The sequence below is a fragment of the Phallusia mammillata genome, chromosome 6 (assembly GCF_965637545.1).
Source record: "Phallusia mammillata chromosome 6, kaPhaMamm4.hap1.1, whole genome shotgun sequence".
Classification (NCBI taxonomy): domain Eukaryota; kingdom Metazoa; phylum Chordata; class Ascidiacea; order Phlebobranchia; family Ascidiidae; genus Phallusia; species Phallusia mammillata.
Genome location: NC_137257.1, coordinates 14,453,190 through 14,477,342, shown reverse-complemented (window position 1 = coordinate 14,477,342; position 24,153 = coordinate 14,453,190). Strand labels below are relative to the sequence as shown.

Below are 24,153 nucleotides of genomic sequence, written 5' to 3'. Positions count from 1 at the left end.
TACTAAAGTAGGCTACATGTGTCTATACCTGATAACTTACAAATTTGAAACATTTTTTTTTGTTTTTTTTTTGTGTTGAATTTTGTTTTCCACCTGTTACAGGTTAGGTGTGTCCACCTGTTACATTTAAAATTAAATTCGAAATTTTGTTCTTGCAACAACGTTAATTCTGGCTGGTAGTAGGCGAAGAATGGACTTTTAATCATGCCGTTGTGTGCAGCTAAAGCAATGACGATAGCTTTTTTTGTGATTTTTTTAACATTTGAAATCTACTAAATGTTACGTTTAAGTTACGCGACGAAGAAATTAAACGGAACCAGGAGGAGGTGGAATTGCCAAGTGGCAAAATATGATACTGATTACTGATGCCCTGATAGTTTACCATTGGTTCTTCAGATTCGGAGTTTTAAATACGTTTGTCACAAAGTGTTGCTCAGTATAGGTTAAATTAATCTTATTGAACAAAACGTTCAATAAATATCGTTCATTTAGTCCTGTATTTTAATGCGACACTGATCTTCGACACGAAACGACGAAAACGTAAATCCACAGGGCTACTCATTTTCTTGTAGGTCTGTGCCTGTGGCACTGGCGTTATCTTTAAAAGTCAATGTGGTTAAATAATCTGATGCACCAACGTGTCTTGTGTCAACATTATTCCCCATCAATACCAACAGCATACCTAACTTGACACTCTTGACTCATGTCACTGTTGTTAAAAAACGAATTTGACTTTAGTCACACAGTCCAAATGGTTTAGGATTCAGAAATACATGATTTGTTGGTAGCAGCTAGCAGGTGCCAATGTGACCAATATATACAAGTTATTTTGTAAGGATTTTTGTCATTTTTTGCTCTCTTTAATTCAAATTTTTATGTCACCAATAGATATGTACTTATTGTATCATGCAGATTTTAAGTTTGTTGGTGGTGATAGTCGAAAAATATGAATACACAGTTTGTTTTTGTGGTTAGCATCGTTTTTTCTCTGTGCATGGTCCCAACCTGCGAAGGACAAGGTATGAAGACTTAACAAGTTCATCCATGTTTTTTGTCAATAAACTTCTTTAACAGAACTGCCCTTTTACCCTTTCTTTTTTTTTAGGCAAGCCTACAATTTCAGGCCCTTCTGACTCCTCAACAACAGAATCTGATACAACCTCATCTGCTTCATCTGTACCAGAAACTATCGCATCACAAACTACTTCCATCATATCACCATCTACAACGATTAATGGTTCCACCACCACACCCCCTGCAAGTACCACTACCACTGGAATACATACTACTACCACCCAAAAAAGTTCACTCTATAAAGGTTTTGATGTTGGAAGCTTTTTCGGAGGTAATTTGACAGTGTTGAGTATAATTTTTAAGTGTTATTAACGACTTTTGTTTGAATTTGTTTGCTTTGGGGTATTCACATGAGTTACTCCTTCAGGAGGAAATGTTAGAAGGAGAAAGAATATTGTTTATGAAATGAAAAATATATTTGTTGGTTGCATATGTAAACTAGCAAAACTGTAAAACATGGGTTTTTTAATTGTTGGTACAAATTACTGCATACCGCATGTTAAACTGCACAGTATGGCACATGGTTTAAAGAACGTGAGAAAATGAGTTCTAATAAGGACAAACAAAACCAGATTGTAGTGTTACTTTAATTACAAACCCTGACCCAAACTCATCAGCAAGCACATTTAAACATCCGAAAGTTATAATCTTTGCATGAAGTCTATTTATGTCGATTAAAACTGCTTACCATGCGGTTACATGGGATATCATGCAGTATTTAGTACAACTGTTTTTTAACCTGTGGGTCGCAAACCCCATTATGGTCACAAGCACTTTTTGTATAGGTTACATCTATTTTTATATATATACTTTAAAAAACTCAATAATACTTTAAAAAACAAGTGTTAAATTTGTGTAGGAGGATTAGTTTCTTTCTGTGTCTATTTCAAAACGCTTAAATCTAAGTTAGTTGTGCTGACTAAATCTTATATTTCTCTGTTTAATTATGGGTCCCCTTCCCTGAAGGGGACGCATCTTGATTTCACTCAGTTTTTTTTTCTTTTTTCTCCGGTGAAGTTTGTCCATGCACTTTTGGCATGAAAACTTTGATGAATTGGGATGAAACTTTCACAGATAGTAGATATAGTTATGCAGATGTGTCCCCTGCTTCGTTTGACTTGATAACCCCAGTATGTACCCCGCTAGACGCCAAAGTGTAAAACGTTTTTGTATGTTGCTGCGCACCACAAACGAAAGATTTCTGTGGTGTAATAGTGTAATAAAGGCACCAGTACATATGGTACTTGTGTTTGTGCATTACTTGCTGGAGGTTTTTGCACATGCCAGTCAGAGGGGTGTTAACAGCCTTATGACGTCAGAAGCATTGACAAATGTTGCTAATAACACCTCGAGTGGTCACAATTTTAAACATTGTCAGAATTGGGTAAAATTTTACATGACTGGTGAATGGATCATCGTGATTTAATATTTTATGCTTTTGGGTGTTGAACCCCATCAGTTACCCCACTAACCCCTAAAATGGGTAAGTTGTTTAAAGGTGTCGGAATAAGATGAAATTTTGACAGCTTGTATAATTTGTCATTTTTAGGTGTCAATTGTTTTGTTTAACCCTGTAGCCCCAATATTTACCACTCTAGTCCCGTAAAAGGGTGAATTTGTTAAACATTGTCCGAATTGGATGAAATTTGGACAGCTTATAGAGCAGGGGTGGGCAAACTTTTCAGTGCAAGGGCCGCATTCAAAAGTTCTAAATGTCAGGGGGCCGCATATTAACCCAAAATATTAACATATGTTTCCAGCAAAATACAAATACGTTTGTATTTGATCGTGCAAACATCCATTGATCGTGCAAACATTGAAACGCATCAATTGTATTTTTTTAAAACGAACAGGCATTTATTGCAACATAGGCTGCACTACGTGTTTTTGTTAATTAACTTCCTTTTGTATCCATCTTTAGGTGTTGTGCGGGTAACGATTTTATAGCCGTGTTTAATGTCCGTTTGCAAAGTACTGCAACGGCCTAAACTTGATCCAAGGTGAACAAAGTTTTGGTGTCAACAGTGTAAAGTAGGCTGCATTTGAAACCGTAAATTGTTTTTACTTTTATTCCACGCCGTAACAAATTACCTAAAAACTAAATCGATGTTAAAATTGCTCATTCTGCAAATCGTCTATTCAGCACGTAGATGCGTACAAAAGACCTTAACCAAACGTCCGAAACTGAACTAGGAAATTGTGTGGCAGAAACAACAGGCTGCAGCACGTTAAAAATATCTGTTTAGTCCCAAAGTATGGTACGGGAACGGATACTGCATCTGGTAGGTATCGGCAAGTCGCACTCGGGTATCTTTTAAAACTCTACGCCTATGCTCATGATACTATTTAGCGGTGCTCAGTAAGCGTTTTCAAATTTACTAACGTTTGGCGGGCCGCATGAGATCCTTTGCCGGGCCGCATGCGGTCCGCGGGCCGTAGTTTGCCCACCCCTGTTATAGAGTGTGCTACTTATAGTTGTTGTATGTTATGTTCAACTTTGTCGCCCCAACATTTACCCCACTAGCCCCCAAAAATGGGTCAATTTTTTAAACAATGTCAGAATTGAATGAAATTTACATAGCTTGTACAGTGCACCATTTATAGGTGTTGATCGTTGTGTTCAACCCTGTAGCTCTATCATTTACTCTAGGGATGTGCCAAAATTGCAAATGTTCTGTTTGGTTGAGCACCGAGCATCTCACGTTAATGCTCGGTGCTCGGCCGAGCATGCTCGGTGCATTATTGTTTTAGCTCTACAAGGCCTCTTACGTCACCAGCGGTGTATTAAGCTGTACAGGCCTCAGAAGTACACGTTTTTCCACAATCTAGTACATTTAAAAAATCATTTGTTTTTGTTCATAGACACCCTTTCGAACACTAGTTACCTATGTTAGCTGGGCATGAATATGCAAATTTAATGCTCGGGTCAGTTTGTGCAACTGCTCGGCCGAGCACCGAGCATCAAAAATAGCGATGCTCGGTACCGAGTACTCGGGTTCTGGCTCGGCTCGGCGCATCCCTAATTTACTCCACTAGCCCCCAACAGTCATGTGCAATTCGCGCTGATTTGTGTTATAGGAGCTGATTGTTGTGTTTTAGCCTTTTTCTCAGATAGACCATGAAATAGAAAAACCTTCAAAAATGTATAAATGAATTTGAATAGTTTGTACTCCATAAAGCATATTTATTTATGCACAGTGTGTTTTACCTTACAACACCCACCTTTCTCATGGTTATCTCTTGAAATGTATTCTTTACAACTATGCATGTGTGGGGGACCCATGAGTTTTTGCTTGCAGAAACAACCAAGGTTATAAAAGACAATGGATGATATGGGACCCAATATAAAATAAGTGTAGAAAATATGTGTTGTAGTGTATATGCAAGGGCAATATGTGCTAAGCCACCCTTCTAGTTATATTTGTAAAAAAATGTCAGCATGTTCATTAAATAAATGTGAATCGCTGATTTGGTAGCAGCATTAGCAGGTTTTTTGTGGGTCATGGTTTCAAAAAGGTTGAAAGCCAGTTTTTGTGGACTTTTGTTAGTTGTAACACAATAAATGCTTTTAAAACAATATTTAACGTTTTGCAATTTAAAGAAATAAAAAAATGTTTTTATCTTTACAGGTTTTGCTCTCTGTGCAGCTCTGGTGGTTATTATTCTTATTGCATGGAAATTCCTTTGTTCAGCCAAGAAACCTGATTATAACACTATTTAATTGTTGTAACTGATACTTTTGCTGCATAATGCTAGTAGATTGCTAAACTGTATGTTGTATGTTAGTGCAATATGCAGCTTTGTAGCTAAAGTTTAAAATTCCAAATTTCATATTAAACTGCCTGTACATTACTTTTGAACTAAACACTTTTTGTTTTCCGAAATATTGCAAAGTTTGCCAACAGTTTGAACTAGCCGCAGCTTACTCTAATAAACAGAGTAACTAACCACACATATAAATATCTGCTAGTGACACTTATATAGGTGTAGACCAGGGGTGGGCAACATACGGCCCGCGGGCCAGATCCGGCCCGCGACGGGATTTTGAGCGGCCCGCAGACAGTTTCTGGTCTTGCATGATAATGTGGCCCGCAGCCACATTCTGCCGCAATCCCCTACTACTTGCTTACTCCGTCAAATTATAGTTGTAACGGACAGTAACGCTCCCCACTAGCAAAAAACTTTCCCGCCGTTGTAACCATCGCACCATACATCCATTGTTACGACATAACTGCCAACCTTGTGTGTGGCCTGCTTTCACGGTTTCCTTTGTTTCCACACGTGTAGCCTAGTTAGTGTTTCAGCAGTATCTAAGTCTGTGGTGTATGCATTAAATTTGCTGTGGTGAATAATTTTATGTTATATCAGTTAGATTGTTTGGACTGTATTGTAATTGCGACGTTCTTGATTGTATTTAGTTTAGGTGGTCAAAAATCCGTTTTAAATCACTGGATAAATACGCGATTAATATATCGATTCAGGAATCCGGCCCGCCAAGTACTTCATTTTCCCATATCAGGCCCGCCGACTGGAGAAGTTGCCCGCCCCTGGTGTAGACTATTATTGTCATCTTCTAGTCACATAAAGCCTGCAAGGTACTAACACATTTTGTTCTTCACAACAGGATAAAATCCTACCTAACTTGTTGTTTATTTAATTTATCAAAACCATTGCACTTTTTATAACCTAAATTTACCTTTTTTGTATTTCATGTCGTAAAATTTGTACTTTTTTTATGATTAAGATTTTGTATGACAGCACTTGTAGGGATAACTTTTTTGCAGTTTAAGTGTGTTTGTGTGTAGTCGGGGCAGTTGTCAATAAAACACTGTAGAATATCAATATTTGTTGTTGGTGTTTTCTTGTACATATAATATAATTAGGTGGGCGGTGGGCTACGCTTTTTAGTCATGTAACACAACCGATTAAACTTTAAATTAAAATAATGTGTAAGTGGTTGGAAAAAATTTTCAGGTTTAAATATTCTGGGTCAAGAAATGCTATAAGCAGTGTTTCTTAAACTGTTTTACTCTAGGATTTAACCAGAACTTTGGTGCGTACCACTTAAATATGGAAAAAATTCTGAGACATTGGTAATATCACATTGCATAAATTATCTTGAGATCAACTGTCTTTGTGCAAAATCAGTAATGTATCGTAAAAACAGACGACACCACTATGCTTGGGTTTTCGTTTGGTTTATTTTATTGCGCTGGTGTCAGTTCAAACTACTGGACTTTGTTAACAGACGCATCGCCAAGTCTTCTTCATCGGCAAGGCTGAAACCAGCAGAAATTTCCGTTTGTTTCGCAATTCGCGGCTGCTTTTTGGGCGGGTAAAAGTCTTCTTCGTCAACTGACTGATCAGAATCGAGTTCAGTGTCATCAGACGAAGCAATATCATCATCAGCACCACCCAAAAATACCGGGTCTTCTTCAGCTTTGGAGCGCGATTCCTATAATGTTAAGTAAAGTTTAAAATATTTTTTAACGTTTTACTAAAAAATATTTACAGAGTAATCAAATATTTGACAAAAACACGCCTACATTGAACACCAAGCCATGTCAACATGGTTAACATTTCGCTCCAATTACCTCTAATCACACACAAAATATGTTTGCAAAACCAAAGAAGCGTGACTGGAAATAAAGGACGGACACGCTGTAAATCATAGAGTTGTAACTTGGGCAACTTACATACCAAGGAATAAATTAAATATAAGTAATCATTTTTTTATCAAACATACGAGATTGGTGTCGCAAAGGCATTGAAATCAAATCCTCAACTGTGATTTATAGATTCACTGTTTACATTTTAGCTTAACTAACCTAGGGTTGCCATACGTCAGGATTTTCCCTGACATGTTAGGGAATTTAGTGTTTAAATCTGCGTCAAGGAGAAATGTTAAAATCTACTTAAAAGTCAGGAATTTAAGAAATATTTTTTTTTATTTGCTTTAACTGTGTACCTACTGTGCAAGGAACTAATTAACAACAAAAAGTCGAATGTCGTGAGACATAAAAACGTTTTTACAGTGGCATTTTATTTCAAATTTAAAAAGGTCTTTGTGGCTCCCGTTGTTTGTTTTTGTGTGAAATTGGTCCGAATGGTTTTTAGAGTGGTAAAGGTTGGCGAGTGGCGACCCCTGATATATGTGCTTATTGCTTCAAGGATAGTAAGAGTAGTGAGCTTAGCTTAAGTTATTGACAAGGATCAAAGTATCGTATCTAACGTATTCTCGTGTCGCCGTCCATGTGACTTCCGAATATTCTAAATTTATTCCGGAATAGAAGTGTTTGGATCGCAAAGAAAGGTTAACGCAGTGGTTCTCAAACTGGGGTCCGCTGGGGCATTTTGCGGGGACCACGAAGAGGTGGAAGCAATTCTATATTCTTATTTGGCGTCAGTTTGTGCACCTGAATAAGTTTAAATCAAAGTGAAAGTGAGAATCGACCGTCTCCATTGCAATAAACAATAGGCTTTATTACATGACAACTAACAAAAATGCAATTGTTCGCGCACAATCGTAATGTTTTTTTGTCTTGTCTGTGATGTCAGATTTGGATCAATGTTATGCGCAATCTTGCATAACTAGCTAAAATCCTGCAATTAACTTTCGTTTTTCTGAAATACACATTCAGGCTTACGGACCACGAGCCATCGAAATAATGGCAGGGACCGTTTAAAAAAATTAACAAAAAAGTTTGAGAAAAACTGGGTTAACGCAACCGAGATCAATTTTGTCAGGGATTGTGTATCATAAAATATGGTAACCCTAAACTAACCCACCTTTGCCGACTGCGCCTGGCGACGGTTTTGTTTCGCCAACTTTCTGGCTTCTTTATGCTTTTCTTGTACACGTTGCTTGTGTTTCAGTCGATCCTTCGCATCTCTACTGGCCATTTCCAGCTTGGCCTTTTCTATATCTATTCCATCTGCAACAGAAAAAATATGTGAAGAGAATCTTTGTGTGGCTTTCCTAACTTACATATTGTAAATTTGTATATTTAATATCCTATTTAACGATTTAATATATACGCCATTTGACCTACTAACATTATTAAACGAATGAGCAGCACGTAATACATTATTTTCAACAACAACAACAACAACAACGTTTTGCTTGAACTATCAAAACCTAAGTACCGTTTCTAGATTTCATTCGATGTCAAAATTATGAAGCCATGCAAACGTTTGACAAATTATTCCAACCGCATTTTGCAAATCGCAATGCGGTTATGGTGACCTGTCGCGATCTCCAACCGCGCGGTAGCCAAGCGGAAACAACTCATTCAAACCGCAGATTTTTGCCGGACGTTTCCAAAAACGTGGTTAAATAATAAATATACAACCTTGTAAAGAAACTGAAAACGCAAGGATATTATTGCTGAAAAACATACAACCAGATTAACTACCTAATGAAGGTGGCAGAGCAACAAGACTGACAATATATGTAACGTCCTCCACCCATACGTTTAAGTGACGCGACGAAGGGATTGGAGTAGACGGAGTCAAGATGAGGTGGAATTGCCAAGTGGCAAAAAACTGATAGTTTACCATCGGCTTTTCGGATTCGGAGTTTGAAATACGTTTGTCAAAATTGTTGCACAGGATAGGATAATCTAATCTTATCGTAGCCAACGTTCATATTTTTGAATGTGACACTGATCTCCGACACAAACGTCCAACAAGACCAACCAACAGCATACCTGACTTGACTGGTGTGACTGTTGCTAAAAAAATTAAGCAGTGCCTTTTTCTAAGTGTCCCAGATAAGCCAGTACGTTTCAGTGATTTTTTTTACATTTGCATGCAAAATAAAGCAACTTTTAGTTGTTAAAACTTTTGTTTCGCTGAGGTATACAATCAGTTTCAACAATATTTAGAGTGCATGTGCTGGAAAAATTTTTAGAAACGATTTAAAGCTTGTTCAAAAACCAGACTTGGACATTAGATAGTTCTAGTTGTCTAATTTGGCAAATCAGAGCAAAATGGCGGTAATTCTAGTTCTAATCTAACTTGGAAATATCGAGTAAGTTCTAATTCTAATCTAATTCACAGTTTTCCCAAAAACGCTAGTTTGTCCACCGTCATTTTAGGCATATGATACCAGCATGTGTTTCGTATCCAAAGCGCACAAAACCACGTAATAAACAAGACCAAACTACATCTCTGAAAGTTTTTCAGTTAAATTTGGCACTGTGACGAACAGCACCTATACAATTTTTATTTATAAATTGTAAGCACTACCTCGTTGACTGTTTGGCATGATATAATCTGGTAATAAAAAGGAACACAGTCAATGCCAGATGAAAGAGGATTATGCGTAAAAGTTCAAGTTAACATAATCAGATTATGAAAACCAGTAGTTTCTACAAATGTGAAAACCGAGGTAGCTGCGTATATCGCGAAGGTCGAGTACAATTGCAACCGTCCACCGATGCAAACAAATTCGAGCATTACGAAAATCTTTGTTCATAGTAACGGACCATTTTCAAATTTATGCTGCTGAGAACCACTTGACATTAGGGCCACATCAGCTCCGTTTGAACGCGTTTTCGACACGCCGAATTATATAAGCGTGCAAATCAAGTTAAAATTTGAAACGCACGAAAGTCGGCTGGCTTAAACCTAATTCTAGAATTCTAGTTTAATTTCTGATTTTTGAGAAAATGATAATTCTAATCTAATTTGTAAAAAAATAAGATGCTCTAATTTTAATTCTAATCTAATTTGACAAACCAAAAAAATCTAGTTGTCCAAGTCTGTCAAAAACTGCTCAAAATAATAGACTTTGATGAGTAGAATCAAGAGATTACATAAAAATATAGTCACCAGTGCAGACTGTCTAGCAATTGATTCATTTAAACTAGAGATGAACCGAGTCGGCTAAATTTCGGTTCGGCCAAAACCGAATATTCGGCAGTGCGAAAAACAGCAATGCATTAAAAATCACAATACTTTATGCGATTTTAGTCGTGGCTTAGTTTGAAAGATTGTGCGGTACCTTGTAAGGCTAAAAAGACACTTTTTACGCTTTAAATTTGTGCTCGTAAAAGATTCGGTTTCGGCCGAATCGCAACAAATTGTTCGCCTGAAACCGAATCTTTGTAAAACTTGCCAAATTCGGTAAACCGAATATTCGGTAGATCTCTAATTTAAACCTGACCACATCTATTTCATATTACCTTCCGAATCCAAATCCAGGGACTGTGTTTCATTTGAAACATTGTAAGGCCAAACTTCATCAACCTGCAAACATTCAGTGAAAGTATTTACAAAAACACAATTAGCTAATTTATTTTGAACACATGTACATAAGAACAGTGACCAAGAACGCGGTACATTAAGCTAGGTAAGAAAATCTAAGTTATATTGTGAGATTGTTTTTAAAGTTGTTTTTCAAAGTGACATACCCAAAGTTATATATAACAATTGAAATGCAGACTTAACTGTAGAGTTTTTAGTCAAGTCACAGAGCTTTTAGCAAATTTAATTTATTTAGGTTTTCCAACATGATTTACCCTAATATCTGCATTCATAACTACGTTATTCAATAACTTACATCTCCTGATTCATCAAATTTTATTTTTTGGTTTAACTTCATTCCTTTTTTTAATTGCCGTTTTGCTTCGGCAATCTTTGTCTTTGTTTTTTTCTGCTGCTTGGTTTGAACAGTTGGTTGCTCTTCAATGGGCTGGACCTTTTAATTATTAATTATTACTGCACAATATAAATTGAACGCACATAATATTTTGAACAGTCAAGAATCGACAGTCACTTATGTCCACAATCCTAATGCTTTTCCCACAATCACAAAGCATGCTCAGTAAGGTGAAGGTCTTGTATTCATAATTGTTAGTTCGTCAATTTAATTGTTAGTTCGTCAATTTAAACTATGTGCAGCAACTTACATAGTCTGTTCAAGTATAGCTGAATAACCAAACTGGCCACTTACAAGTTAAATGCAAGTTATAGCTGAACAAATATAAGGAATTACTGGCGGAGAGTTTGTTCTATGGCATATTTATTTTCATGCTTATGATGCACATATTTCAGATTTAAAGCTTGAAGCACTTTTTCTTGAGCAGAAAAAGGAACAAACCAGTGTTAAACAAATGAAAATAAAACATAAAAGGTTAAATACAAACCTGGTCTGGCTGTCGATCTGGTTTCACTGTAAACAAGTCACTTTGATCTTCATCATCATTTTGTATCCAACCATAGCTAGACGAAACCTTAGTCCCAGATTCACTCTCCTGGGGTGGAGAAAGTTTGTTTAAAATTTGAGGCAAAAAAGTCACAAAAATGTATTGTATCCTACATACTTGGGATAAATTTGTGACGAACTATAAACTGGAAGAAGTTGGCACAAATTAGAAAAACCAAATTGCTTTTTGATCACCAGAGATGTTTTTTAGCAGTAACCATTAATGCTTATAAAAAAGGTATTAACACCCATTCAACTGCTATCAGCATTTTTTACACTATGTAGAGGCCCTACCCTTGACCGGCCCTAGCTTTCCGGTTGCATTGAATCTATGCCACTTTCCTATGCAAATAATTGGAGATAAATTAGGCAGAAAAAAGGAAAATATTATAAAAAGAGAAAAAAAAGCTAAACAGAAAGTAATGGCATAGGCATAGAAAAAGAATAATGGTTGAAAATGTGCGATTCATTATTTCATATCTCTGTAACAGTCAGTCAATTTAAAAGCACTATGTAGAAGCAACCTCACTAGGGTGTTCTATCCTTTGTATTGAAGCACGCCATTTGCCCTTTTCTTTAATCGCCCATCCTCTATAAATGTCTGCTTCGTGTTGCTTCCTTTCTTACATGACTCAGAGGTGGCGCTGGTGTGCAATGTGCTTCGACCGCTTCATTGGTGACCCCAAGGCTTTCAAACGTTTTTTAAAGGTTTTTAAACGCAATTGCTTTCAAGCTTCCCACATGTCAGCCAACCCAGCCTCGTGGTTTGTTCCAACTTATAACAGATAAAATACTTGTTTTAGATCGACTCTGCATTAGAACTAAGTCTCAACACATTAGAACCAGCTACAGCAGTAATGCTAATTCAATTGTTGGGAAGGCTCCTGCAGCAGATGTATGGTACACAAAATGCCATATTCAATTATCTAGAACAGGGGTGGCCAAACTGCGGCTCCCGAGATGCATGCCGCTCTTTGGTGCTGCACATGCATCCTACAGTCTTACAGTTGTTTGACCAGATGATAAAACATTAAAATAATATGCATTCTATCACGTATTAACAATAGACTGACTGTTTGTCATAACCAATTTACATTCCGAAACCAACCGAAAATTAGATTTAAGCTGTAAGTCAGGGCTGACATTAAAAGCATTTTACATTTGTATTGCAGCTTCTACTAGCAATAACTGCAAAGTTTAAACCTGCGTCTCTTATCTGTCAAGCTTCGCCCAATCATTACAAAACTAGTACCTTTAAACGTCATTACGAAGCTAAACACAAAACTTTCCCATCATATCAGCCTAATTTCATCTAGAATTTCCCTGCACAAGAGCGCGTCCTGTAGTTGCTTCTGTATATTCATTTTGTATGTACGTAAGTCTGCAAAAGTTGAGTACAATACATTCGCACAACACTTGCTTCAATCGTTTGGTCTAAACGGCACGAACATACAGCGTGACACTTCCACATGCCTCTAGGACAGTGGTTCTCAAAGTATGGGTCGCGACCCAAACATGGGTCGCGCAGGTACAAAAAATGGGTCGCGCTGTGGCGATTCAATGCTGCCCAAACGAACTATTACTGCATTAAGTAAACTGCAGTAGTAAAGTCAACTCACTCGCCCACGTTGTACAGTAAAATGAACCAATCATTGCCATATATACACACGACAATAGGCTTCCAACTTTATTGTCACGCACATGGCGATTGTAACGTCGTAGCACGGGAAATAATAGGACAAGTTAATCATGCGAAACTGAACTTGGAGATGTAACAGTTAGCGTTTAAGGACGAGTAAGTATTCGTACAAGGAAACATTTTTAGGTTTGGGATTCACTTCTATCATGCTGCAAAGCCACGATGTGTGTTGTGTTATGCAGTGTTGTCGAACGAAATCGACCCCGTTAAGCCTGCAGCCATTTTGACATGCTATGCGGCGACGACGTGGCCTCGAAATTACAGTCCGTCTCGTTGTCGAACAGCACAGTTAGAAGTCGAATCACAGACTTTTTACTGAATATGAATATCAAGTGGTCTCTTGAATGAAAAATAGAGCCGTGCATTTAAGATTTATGAAGGAAAAATTTCATTTTAATGAAACACGCTAAAATAAATCAATCATTCGTTTCTAATTAATCATTGTTTCATAGTACTGTGTACTACAACTGGCTGTCTGCGTCTTTTTTCATGCATATCAGAAAAAAATACATTTTTTTATGTTTGAAGCTTGGGTCGTGAGATGTTCATACAACTCGGATTTGGGTCGCGGTCAAAAAAGTTTGAGAACCACTGCTCTAGGATATTCGATTTTGTTTTGGTAGGTAGACGAAGACCTGACTAATCTTCACAAAATTGGTTGGAGAAGCAACTGTAAAAGCATAGAGCCAATAAATGATAAGCAACTGTGTTATGGATATTTCAGGTACTTCTGCTGCACTTTTTCCATCGACAGTTTACCAGCAAAAATATGTTCAGGGTGTCTCCCGAACACATCTGCTTTTGGCAATAAAAACCTTCAAGTTTTTGGATGAAATTCTCACTCTGCTCTGAAACCGCCAGTCATTTTTCATCAACAAACCATTTTTGCACGGCACATGCCAGAGGATAACTAATTGGACTTTTGGCAAATGAAGTATCGACTGTTATTCGCCATTTGGCTGAAAGAGCAGCTGAAATTTCTCAATGTAAGTTGTTACGTTACCCACTGGCCATCGGAACACAAGCCTGTTTCTGGAGGCGGGTCCTGTGGCGACCAAACTACCACGTTATCTTATGTGCATTGCCCTTGGCGTTTTTTTTGTCACCATTGTCTCCATATAAACGCCTGTTTTGCGTTGATCTCTCACTTACATGACTCCCACATGGTGCACAATAAAGCTTCGTCCATGTTTATTGGTGACCCCGAGACTTTTAAAGTTTTTTTGTAGGACATGGAATAAGCCTTTACTCTTAAGCTTTTAATGTGCCTCCCAACTCAGCCACGCGTTTTGCTGCATGTTGTTTTAGGTCAGTGGTTCTCAAACTTTTTCGAGTGCGACCCAAATTTGAGGTTTATGAACATCTCTCGACCCCAGCCTCAAACATCAATAAATGTATTTTTTCTTGTACGAATACTTACTCATTCTTGAACGCTAACTGTTACATCTCCATGTTCAGTTTCGCATGATTAACTTGTCCTATCGTTCCGCGCGTTATGACGTCACAATCGTCATATGCGTAATAGTAAAGTTGGAAGGCTATTGTTGTATGTTGTAATTTGCTACCGCTGCACTGTAGCTGGCTGCCATCAAAACTTTCAGAAAACCACTTATGATACAATACTCCAGGTTACTGAGATGAAGCCACAATTCAGTTATGATGGAGAATTAAAAATACTTTAAAAATGAAATAAAAAAGTTGGTTCTGGCAGAATTGAATCACAATGGCGCGACCCATTTTTTGACCCTGCGCGACCCATACTTTGAGAACCACTGTTTTAGGTGGTCTCGGCACTGGAACAATGTCTCAGCATACTGGAACCAGATCAAGCAGAACTGCTAAACTGGTGGACGGTTCCTGCAACAGATGTGTAGCAAACACCGACATCTGGAATTTCCATGCACAAACACGCAGTGCAACTCCTGCTGGTGCCTCTGTATTCGTTAGTTGAACACTTGGCTGTAGGGGGATTTTTCATCGTTTTATGCCATGTGTACATAATTACTTAATATCGTAATCTATCCCTGCAAGTGTGCATTTGTCAAAATTTGACCCCTCCTGGAAAAATTTCTGCCGGCGCCTATGGCTACCTTGCATACTTCTTCTGCTATGTTGTATTCTTTGGTAGTATAACAGCAAGTACGCGCAGCATACCTTATAATCCTGCTCTTTTGGCAATAAAAACCATCCGGTTTTTGGATGGTTTGACAATGGTTTGATAGTGCTTTAAAAAGTGTAGCGTGCAAATTTTTCTGTTCAGTTTTGTTTGGTTCGCGAGATATTCGGGTCGAAAGTTAGCCTATTTGGGCCTTTTGGGCGGTGGCGCGTCTTTGTTTGCTCACTCGCTGTGCGACCGCAATATGGCGAGTTTTAATGGAATATTCCGAGCAGCTCCCACACGCGCAGAATAACGATTTAGGCTTTTTTTAAACCGGCATATGAAAATCTGCAGAATATGAAAATCTTCATGCCTTTTTTCCCGTTTCAGCAAAAAAGCTAAAAATCCGTTTCAAATTTTTTGGGTTTTCCCGCAAAAAAATGTGTTTGAATGTTTGAATTCTGTAATAAATTTCTGTAAAAATAAAGTTCTATAATAGAAGATATGCGATGTTTTGTGTGTGCGATGGAGCCGTTTTTGCGAGGTTTGGCAGGTTAGCGTAGGTAAAGTCCGATGGGGCAAATAAACGAAATGAAACAGATGGCACATCTGCATGACTATATCTACTGACTGTGAAGGTTTCAGGTGTTAGAATCGCACTATTTAAATATGCCTAAAGGCACCATTACTAAGACACAAGTAGTGTGCTTGATTGCAACAATTTTAAACGTTTTATTTCAAACAGGAATAGAAAAAAATGGTTGGTTTCATATCAGTAATTCTTGGCGGGCATTAACTCTTCAAGCTTTTTTCGTTGCCATAATAGTTATTCATCATAGTTACAACATTAGTAGGCATACCTCATTAGCGTTTGTTGACTTTGCCTTTTGTTGAAGAAATCGAACCCTTGGAGGACAAGCTAAACCAAGCGACAATGCAAACTTTTCCAATGGAAGACTTGTTGCAGAAAAAATTCTCTTGTTTTTCATCAAATGGACAGATCGTATGTAAGCTTTGAAACACTGAAACAGATTTAAAATAAGGTTTGGCAAATGAAAGAAAAAATTTTACTACACCATTTGACCTACTATCATGACTGTTTTGGCAAGCAAAAATGAATCGGTCCTCACACATGTGTTTATTCGAACTTCTTGCGGTAAAATCATGCGAATATTTTTTTTTAAATAGTACAAAGCATCAACTCAAAACTTTTTTTGTCCATATGTTTTTTACACTATATTGTCATATATTTACAAAAGTAGTAAAAAAGAATGAAAAAAAATATTTCCAATCTATGAGAATTTAATCTCTAGCTTTGACCTTGATATAGCTCACCAGTTTCAAAACAGTTAAAACTTAAAACAGTATTTCATACACTGAAAAGTAAAAATTTGCAGTAAAGGTATATATAACAAACTAGTCTTTAATTAGCTTTGTTTCACAAAACATATACTGTTGACCTATGCCCTGTGACAACTGAATGGCCGTTTAATGAACCTTTGAAATGATTTTCAGTAGCATGCAGTCCTTTGTGTTTAACAAAAATAAAGCTACATTGTGAAAAAAATAACTCTTAACTGTGTTCTGCGATACCTACAAGCTAAACTTCAGGGACATTTCGGCCTATGTGACTTTTGCGGCCTAATGTCTACCGGTAGTTAGTTTTTACCTTTATTTTAAGCAACAATGCTTTGCCTGAAATATACAAAACCAAAGTATCATTTTTTAGTTTAAATCACGTCTAAGGTATGAAACCCTCGCCAAAACTTAAACTGTGCGTGCTAACCAAATAAAACCCCGTAGCAAGCAGCTAAATGTCTAATCACAAAACTAGAAGGGTAGCTTAGCACATATTGCCCTTGCACATACACTATACCCTATTTTAAAAGATTCATATATTTCCGTTACATATTTTATACTGGGTCCCATATCATCCACTGTATTTTATAACCTTGGTTGTTTCTGCAAGCAAAAACTCATGGGTCGCCGCACATGCAAAGTTGTAAATAATGCATTTCAAGAGATAACTATGAGTAAGTTTAGTATTTTTAAGTCAAACACAGTGATTGGTACTGTGCATATTTAAATATGTTATATGGAGTCCAAAGTATTTAAATTCATTCCATTCATACATATTTACAGGGTTGTTCCTTTTATGGTCTATCTGAGAAAAAACTGTTAAATAGTGATAAAATAAGCTAAAACGCAACAATCAGCTCCTATTAATGGCGAATTGCACACAATTGTAGGGGGACTAGTGGGGCAAATGATAGGGCTACAGGGTTGAACACAACAATTGACACCTATAAATGACACACTCTACAAGCTATCCAAATTTCATTCAATTCAGACATTGTTTAAAAAATTGAACCGTTTTGAGGGGCCAGTGGGGTAAATGTTGGAGCTACAGGGTTGAACATAACAATTGAGAACTATAAATAACACACTACATAAGCTGTCCAAACTTCATTCAATTCAGACATTGTTTAAATAATTCACCCTTTTTAGGGGGTAGAGGGGTGAAAATTGGGGCTACAGGGTTAAACACAACAATTGAGACCGATAAATGACAAATTCTACACGCTTTTCAAATTTCATTTGATTCCGACATCGTTTAAAAAAATCACCCATTTTAGGGAGTTAGTGGGGCAAATGATGGGGTTTAACATCCAAAAGTATAAAATATACAACCACAATGACCCAATCAACAGTCATGTAAAATTTTATCCAAATCGGACAATGTTTAAAATTCTGACCACTAGAGGTGTTATTAGCAACATTCATTAACACTTATGACGTTATAAGGCTGTTAACACCTCTATGACTGACATGTGCAAAAACGTGCACCAAGTAATGCACAAACACAAGTACCGTATGTTCTGTTGCCTTTATTATACTATTTCACAGAAATCTTTCGTTTGTGGTGCGTGCCATCATAAGAAAACGTTTTACACTTTGGGGTCTAGCGGGGTAAATGCTGGGGTTATCAAGTCAAACGAAGCAGGGGACACATCTACATAACCATATCTAGCGTCTGTGAAAGTTTCATCCAAATCCATCAAAAATTTCATGCCAAAAGTGCATGGACAAACTTCACGGCGGAAAAAAGAAAAAAAACATAGTGAAATCAAGATTCGTCCCCTTCAGGGAAGGGGACCCATAACAAACTGCCTAATAAAACAACCACTACAAACAAATGTTTAAAATTTTAGCACAATAGGGCTGATAAACCAAAAAATGAATATTTCAGGGTTAAGGGTTAAAACATAAATGAATCGATGCACCACTCAATAAAGAAATTCCTTCGTTATGTACATTAGTAAGTGGAGCGTTTTTAAATTTTAGGTTTTGGGGTGCTGTAGGTGTACCACTGGGTCATCCCAGGTCAAACTTCAGAAAATTCAACTTTGGACAACTACCTACATTGCATGTAAATTTTAATAAATTCTTGACAAAACACATTGAACTAACCAGCGTTAGACAGAAAAAAAAAAAAGGACAAAAACAATATGCTTCCCTTTCCAGGAAGGGACCCACAAAAAAATAATGAAATGTCTTTTTACCCTCTGTGCCTTTTCTTTTAATTCCTTATCCTCAGCACAAAAAGATTGAAGCTTGGTGTTCAGCAGAATTGTTTTATTGGTGTTCAGCACAGTTTCAGATACTGGAACCTGAAAAAAATTGTTAGAGAGATATAATTTAGCCCTCAAACATTTACCGATCAACAATATATAATTATATTCATCATCACTTTCAAACAAAGTAAAAAATGCACACTGATTATTTATTGTTAAGTCTGAGATTTTTTTACAAAGGGATAAAAAAACACCATTTACAGAAATGAACAACAAAATGACAGACATAGTTTCTGACACCATTATCAGTGAATTTTGGGCCATAATACTTCGCATTGTGCCATGTATTGGAGATAATTTATACCTTTACTTTCTGTAGCTCTTGTAACATTCCAGTTTTCTCGGAGGGGAGTAGCATTAAAAGAGCATTGCCATCTCCATGAAATCTAGCAGTACGCCCCACACGGTGTATATAAGAACGTGGATTTTCAGGACAGTCGACTTGCAACACCCAGTCTATGTTAGGAAAATCTGACACAACAAAGTTTTGATCATGAGTACTTTTAGTTTCTTGAGTTTAAGACTTTGTTTTTGCAAACTTAAGATTTTTACTTCAGCTTAAAGTAATAGACAAGGGATAAACACAACCATGTCGTGTTGTATGCTCTTAATTCTATCCTGTTTGGTCATTATTGTTTCGCCAAGGAAGAAACTTAACAAACATTGTGGACAGTTGGACAATGACGTAACACAATTAGGTGTCTCCATAATGTAAATAAAAATTACACACAATTTGCACACCTAAACCACGAGCTGCAAGGTCTGTTGACAACAATAAAGCAAACGCCTTTCGAGAGAATTCCTGATAAACAGATAATCGGCGTTGTTGGTTCATTCTGCCATGTAAATGCATGACTGGGATTCCAGGTCGAAGCCGACAGAAAACAGAAAAATAATATTGAACCTGAATGAATTACATTTTGTCAACTAAAATGAAACATAAATAAAGTTCAACAGTCAGTCTAAACAAAAAACAATTAAAGTAGATGTTTTTGAAAGTTTTGCCTAGATCAGTTGACCTAACGTTTGCTGCAATAATCTATCCCCATTTTAAATTTATTAAGTCTTGTGAACCGATAAAAAATTACCCAAAGCTCCCAAAAGATATACACTTCATCACATAATATAGTGTGTGGCTTGAGGAAAAAATATTCCAAACTTTATGGTAGTTGTGGTATAAAGTGCTTTTTACCAACCTAAAAATGGTCTTTTGTGTTCATAAGCTCCCTCACAAAGTACACATGCAAAAATACGACGAAAACATTGCAATATGAACAGCTCACAAACCTGTTTACAACTGCTCAAAAACACCAAAGTCTTGCATTTTAAATGGTTGCGGACAAACGAGTAAAGTATATTCAGCTTGTCAAATAGTTCACATACAACATATCTCTGTTTTAATCCAGCCGGGGTACTGTGCAATGCATCGGCATGCACAGATACATAAACAGGATTTTGCAAACTCAAACGAGCAAGGTCTTTGACTGACCTACAAAAAGAAAAATATTTTACAAAAAACTAAGCTTAGTAATTAGTATCCAAGAACCTTACTGAGTTTGAGTTGCGGAGTATAATAACGTTTGTCGACTTCGAGGTAGGCTTTCGATGACAGCATTTATGGTCTGTGCAAATCCCATTTCAAGTATTTGATCAGCTTCATCTAACACTGTTCGTAATTATATATGATGTGTAAAGCCTTTTTTGTTCTTATTCATAAAATATCAAAAAAATACCCAATTTGTGCAAAAAAACAATGAAATATCCAACACTCTTACTTTTTAGCTTACTTCACTTTACATTTAGGAGTTGAACTACCAAAGTAACAATAATACATAAAAGTTAAACTATGTCATTAATTTCACATTTAATCCCAATTATTTGCAATCATACCTAACAATTTTAAATTGTCTAGATGAAAGTAAGAAGTTGCATCTAAATGTTGCAGAAGGCGACCCGGTGTACAAACAACAATATTTGTGTGCTGGATCCGTGCTGCCTCCTCCTTAACACTTTTTCCACCAATTATAAGACCTGCAGAAAAACTATGTTTGCACCCCACCTGAAAATAAAGAAAAATTGACTTATTTTAAAATAACATTTCTTGAAAACCTGTTATTTGAATAAAAAAAATGATGTAAACAGATACATCTTCTAAATCAAAACATTTGTACAGATCATAGGGTCAAAGTTCTTGACAATATAACAGGAATTCTTAACCTGGGCATTTTAAAATAATGGCAAATGCATTAGTTCATATATCTTATCTGACATTGAGACAATTTTATGATGAAGCTTTTTTAAGACAGACCACATTTTATACCAAACCCTGGCATTGTGGGCTACAGGCACCCAGTAGGTTTGTGCATTCTTGAACATTTTATGTCAGTCATCATGTCAACTGCAGGAGCCATAGCCCTAAATAATAAGCTTATCGTCAAACTGCAGGTAAACAACTATGGTTATTCAACAAGAGCTTTTTTATCTTTGTTGCAAACGTTGACACTTGCAAAAACTTTAAAACTGTTGTAACTGAGTGCTAGAAGATGTGCTTTGTGGTAATATTATGTAGTTATCAAAACATGAAGTCGAATAGAAGTGCAAATTTAGCCCTTTGACACAATAGAGTTTCTCCTGTGCTGCCTGCCTGGGAATCACCAAACTCTTGTGTGGCTCTGCATTCTACTATTCTTCGATCACCCCAAGGTACATAATACATACTTTTTGCAAAACATCAAATATTTGGTAAGCAAGTTCTCGAGTAGGGGATATAACAAGTGCTCCAGGTCCATCGATGCTGCTCCATTGATTACGATAGAGGCATTCCAGTATCTGGAAACAGACAGCATGTACAAATATAATTTATATCTGAGCAAAATGCATAAAAAAGCCAAGTACCCAACCATTCTACAAAGTGTTTAAATTTATATATTGACCAGCAAATGGAATACAATATAGACTACTGGAAGAGCAAAAAAATTTGTTGATAGATTATACCTGGCAGCACCAGTTACCCAATTCACTGTTTGTTGTAACTTTAAATCAACAAGTATATGGCAGTCAATTTTAGCGGATTAAATATATATAGTCAAGTGGCGTAAAAAAAAACAATTTTTTGAAACTTTGTTGCCAAACTTTTATTTTAGGCAACAAAAGGTCAGTTTTTCTTCCCAACAAAGCTGATAGGACTACTTTTATAGTTATGTGACAAGTTTTTGATTTTACTAAAAAACAAAAAAATATTTGACAAAAACTGTTGTTCTTTTTTAACCCGAAAAAGGTACAAAAAAAACAATGTCGGGGTAAAAAAAAACAAGTGGACATTAGGACCATTTAAAAAAAAATTAAGTGGCAGTTGGAACTTCAATTCAATTATATGAACTTAATAAACCATCTTAAAGTCAAACATAAGACAGAAATTTCAATAATAACTCCGTTACAATAAATAAGCCAAAAAAACATGAGCCACATAAAATTCTTTGTTTTCGAAATTTTACAAACCAAACTTACAGCAGTTAGTAAACTGTTAAATTAATAAAACACTTTCAAATTGGTGCTAAGACTTTCCATGGCTTTGTACCTTTATTGCACTGCATTTATTGCCTTTGATTTGGTCTTTTTTGTCATTTACCAGTCTTTTGTTGGTATGCAACTAGGTTTAAATAGAGCTCACCCACTTGCTGACCGGTCATGTAACCTAAAACCTTATTGAAATAAAGTTAAATTTTCTACCCCAAACTGCTTGAATTACCACATAATGATTTGATAACCTCTTTTTCTTTACTTTGTAGCATTTTTCTTTAGGCCTGGATCCCAATTTGTACTTTTAGCCATGCAGGTATACTGGAGAAAAATCCTCCAAAACTGGGCCCCCAAAGCAGTTTTATACAACTTTGATTTAAGTACATGTTTTATAGGCTTTCTTTTTTATTTTCTAAACTTCCAGGTGACAAATAAAAATGTTTGGGCAAAAAGAAATTTTTGGGGTGCAAAAAATACATAGTTTTTTATTACCCCATTCCTATAGAACCGTTTGGGGTAAAAACGAACAACAAGATATCTTAAAAAATTTAGAAGCTAGCCAAGTGGAGTCTTTTTTGTTTAATAGGTCATAGTTATCACACAACACAGAACAAAGGTCATTGACACCAAACTTGTAATAAAAAATCTGCAGGAAAGTTTCTAAAGGTTGTTGAAGACTTTTTAACATACGAATTTTACTACTGTTGTTTCAACCTGCAGAACATTGCCTAGAAACAAAATCTGATAATGGTTTATGACTTATTTGTTAGGCAGAGAATAAATACATCCTATGAAAAAGAAAGCATTTAAAAAAAATCTTTGGTTTAGCTGTGAGGGTATTGTTTTTTTTTACGCCGTTTGACTATACTATGTTGACTCTTAATGCAGAAAATAAACCAAAGACATATATATGGTAAATGCTGTAAGTATAGCAGCAATAAAACAAATAAAGCAAGTTAATTTATATTTACCGGTACTATAAAAGCCAATGTTTTTCCAGAACCAGTCTTTGCTGCTCCAAGGATGTCTTTTCCTTGCAAGGCAGGTGACAAAGAAGCTTTTTGGATTGAGGTGGGTTTATTATAACCACTTTTCTTTAATCCCTCTTTCGTTTTATCAGAAAGAGGATAATCATCAAAATCTTCCAGGTTTTCAATCTGACATAATAAAATTTTAGCATTGGATGAAGAAACAAGCAGTTATTCAAAAATAAAATAAAAAATATGTAGAACATATTTTTATACACAAAAGCTATTTCGACAAAAATATACCTGATGGTATTCAGACTGCAATTTCTCTATTTTTAAACGTTCAATAGCTGATGCATCTTTTCGTTTGTGAGGACCCTTTCGAAAACTTTTTCCATTATTCTTTTGAAATTTTTTGCCAGATTTCTTTTTTTGTTTCCAAGTAATAAATTGATTTAATTCATTGTCTTTGTCCGAGCTTGCTTTTCCACCCTTTGACATCACCAATATTAAAGCAATTTCTTTGTACTAATTTGTCTTATAATTATATGTGAAAACCACAATTAACTGAACAAAAGCAGCAAGAAAAAAGTAATAAAACACATAAAGAAAAAAATTGAAACTCCTCATTTTTTTCTTTTTGTACTTTTAAATCTTTCGCAATAATAGCTGTTATAAACACCATAACCTGTCCAAATAAAATGATTTCTCCTTTCAGGAGTTGAACCATACTTGCAAATGTAAAATGGATATTGCAGTCGCAGGTAATTTGCAAAAGCAAAAGCGATAAAAGGAAACGAAAGTTTTTTAAACAATTAACATAAAACATAAAACCTTGTCTAGTTAAACACATTAAAAAAGCAGTAGAAAAATAAATAAAATCGCTTAAAGTTCCACGTTCCGACAGCCCAAGCCCAATGTTGTTTACATCACACATGGTTCACGTCAAA

General features: G+C 36.2%; 2 protein-coding genes across 3 annotated transcripts; one reads left to right on the top strand and one right to left on the bottom strand.

Moving 5' to 3' along the window:
* Nucleotides 1–870: 870 nt before the first annotated feature.
* Nucleotides 871–5,916, top strand: LOC145232167 (uncharacterized). Its single transcript, XM_080096697.1, has 3 exons — nt 871–1,019; nt 1,106–1,345; nt 4,704–5,916. Exons 1-3 carry the CDS (start codon nt 947–949, stop codon nt 4,793–4,795), a joined length of 405 nt encoding a protein of 134 aa, XP_079952823.1. The 5' UTR covers nt 871–946; the 3' UTR covers nt 4,796–5,916.
* Nucleotides 5,917–6,256: 340 nt separating this feature from the next.
* Nucleotides 6,257–23,796, bottom strand: LOC145232166 (putative ATP-dependent RNA helicase DDX10). Of its 2 annotated transcripts, none has more exons than XM_080096695.1 (15): nt 23,507–23,796; nt 23,207–23,392; nt 21,435–21,545; nt 20,607–20,775; nt 20,268–20,382; nt 20,004–20,205; nt 19,458–19,620; nt 19,021–19,187; nt 18,645–18,752; nt 15,942–16,103; nt 11,226–11,333; nt 10,640–10,777; nt 10,263–10,326; nt 7,864–8,009; nt 6,257–6,529 (listed from the first exon to the last, which is right to left on the bottom strand). In XM_080096695.1, exons 1-15 carry the CDS (start codon nt 23,702–23,704, stop codon nt 6,293–6,295), a joined length of 2,274 nt encoding a protein of 757 aa, XP_079952821.1. In that variant the 5' UTR covers nt 23,705–23,796; the 3' UTR covers nt 6,257–6,292. The 2 variants fall into 2 exon arrangements, with proteins under 2 accessions (XP_079952821.1, XP_079952822.1); XM_080096696.1 differs by lacking the exon at nt 6,257–6,529 and adding an exon at nt 6,576–7,490.
* Between the last annotated feature and the right edge of the window lie 357 nt (nt 23,797–24,153).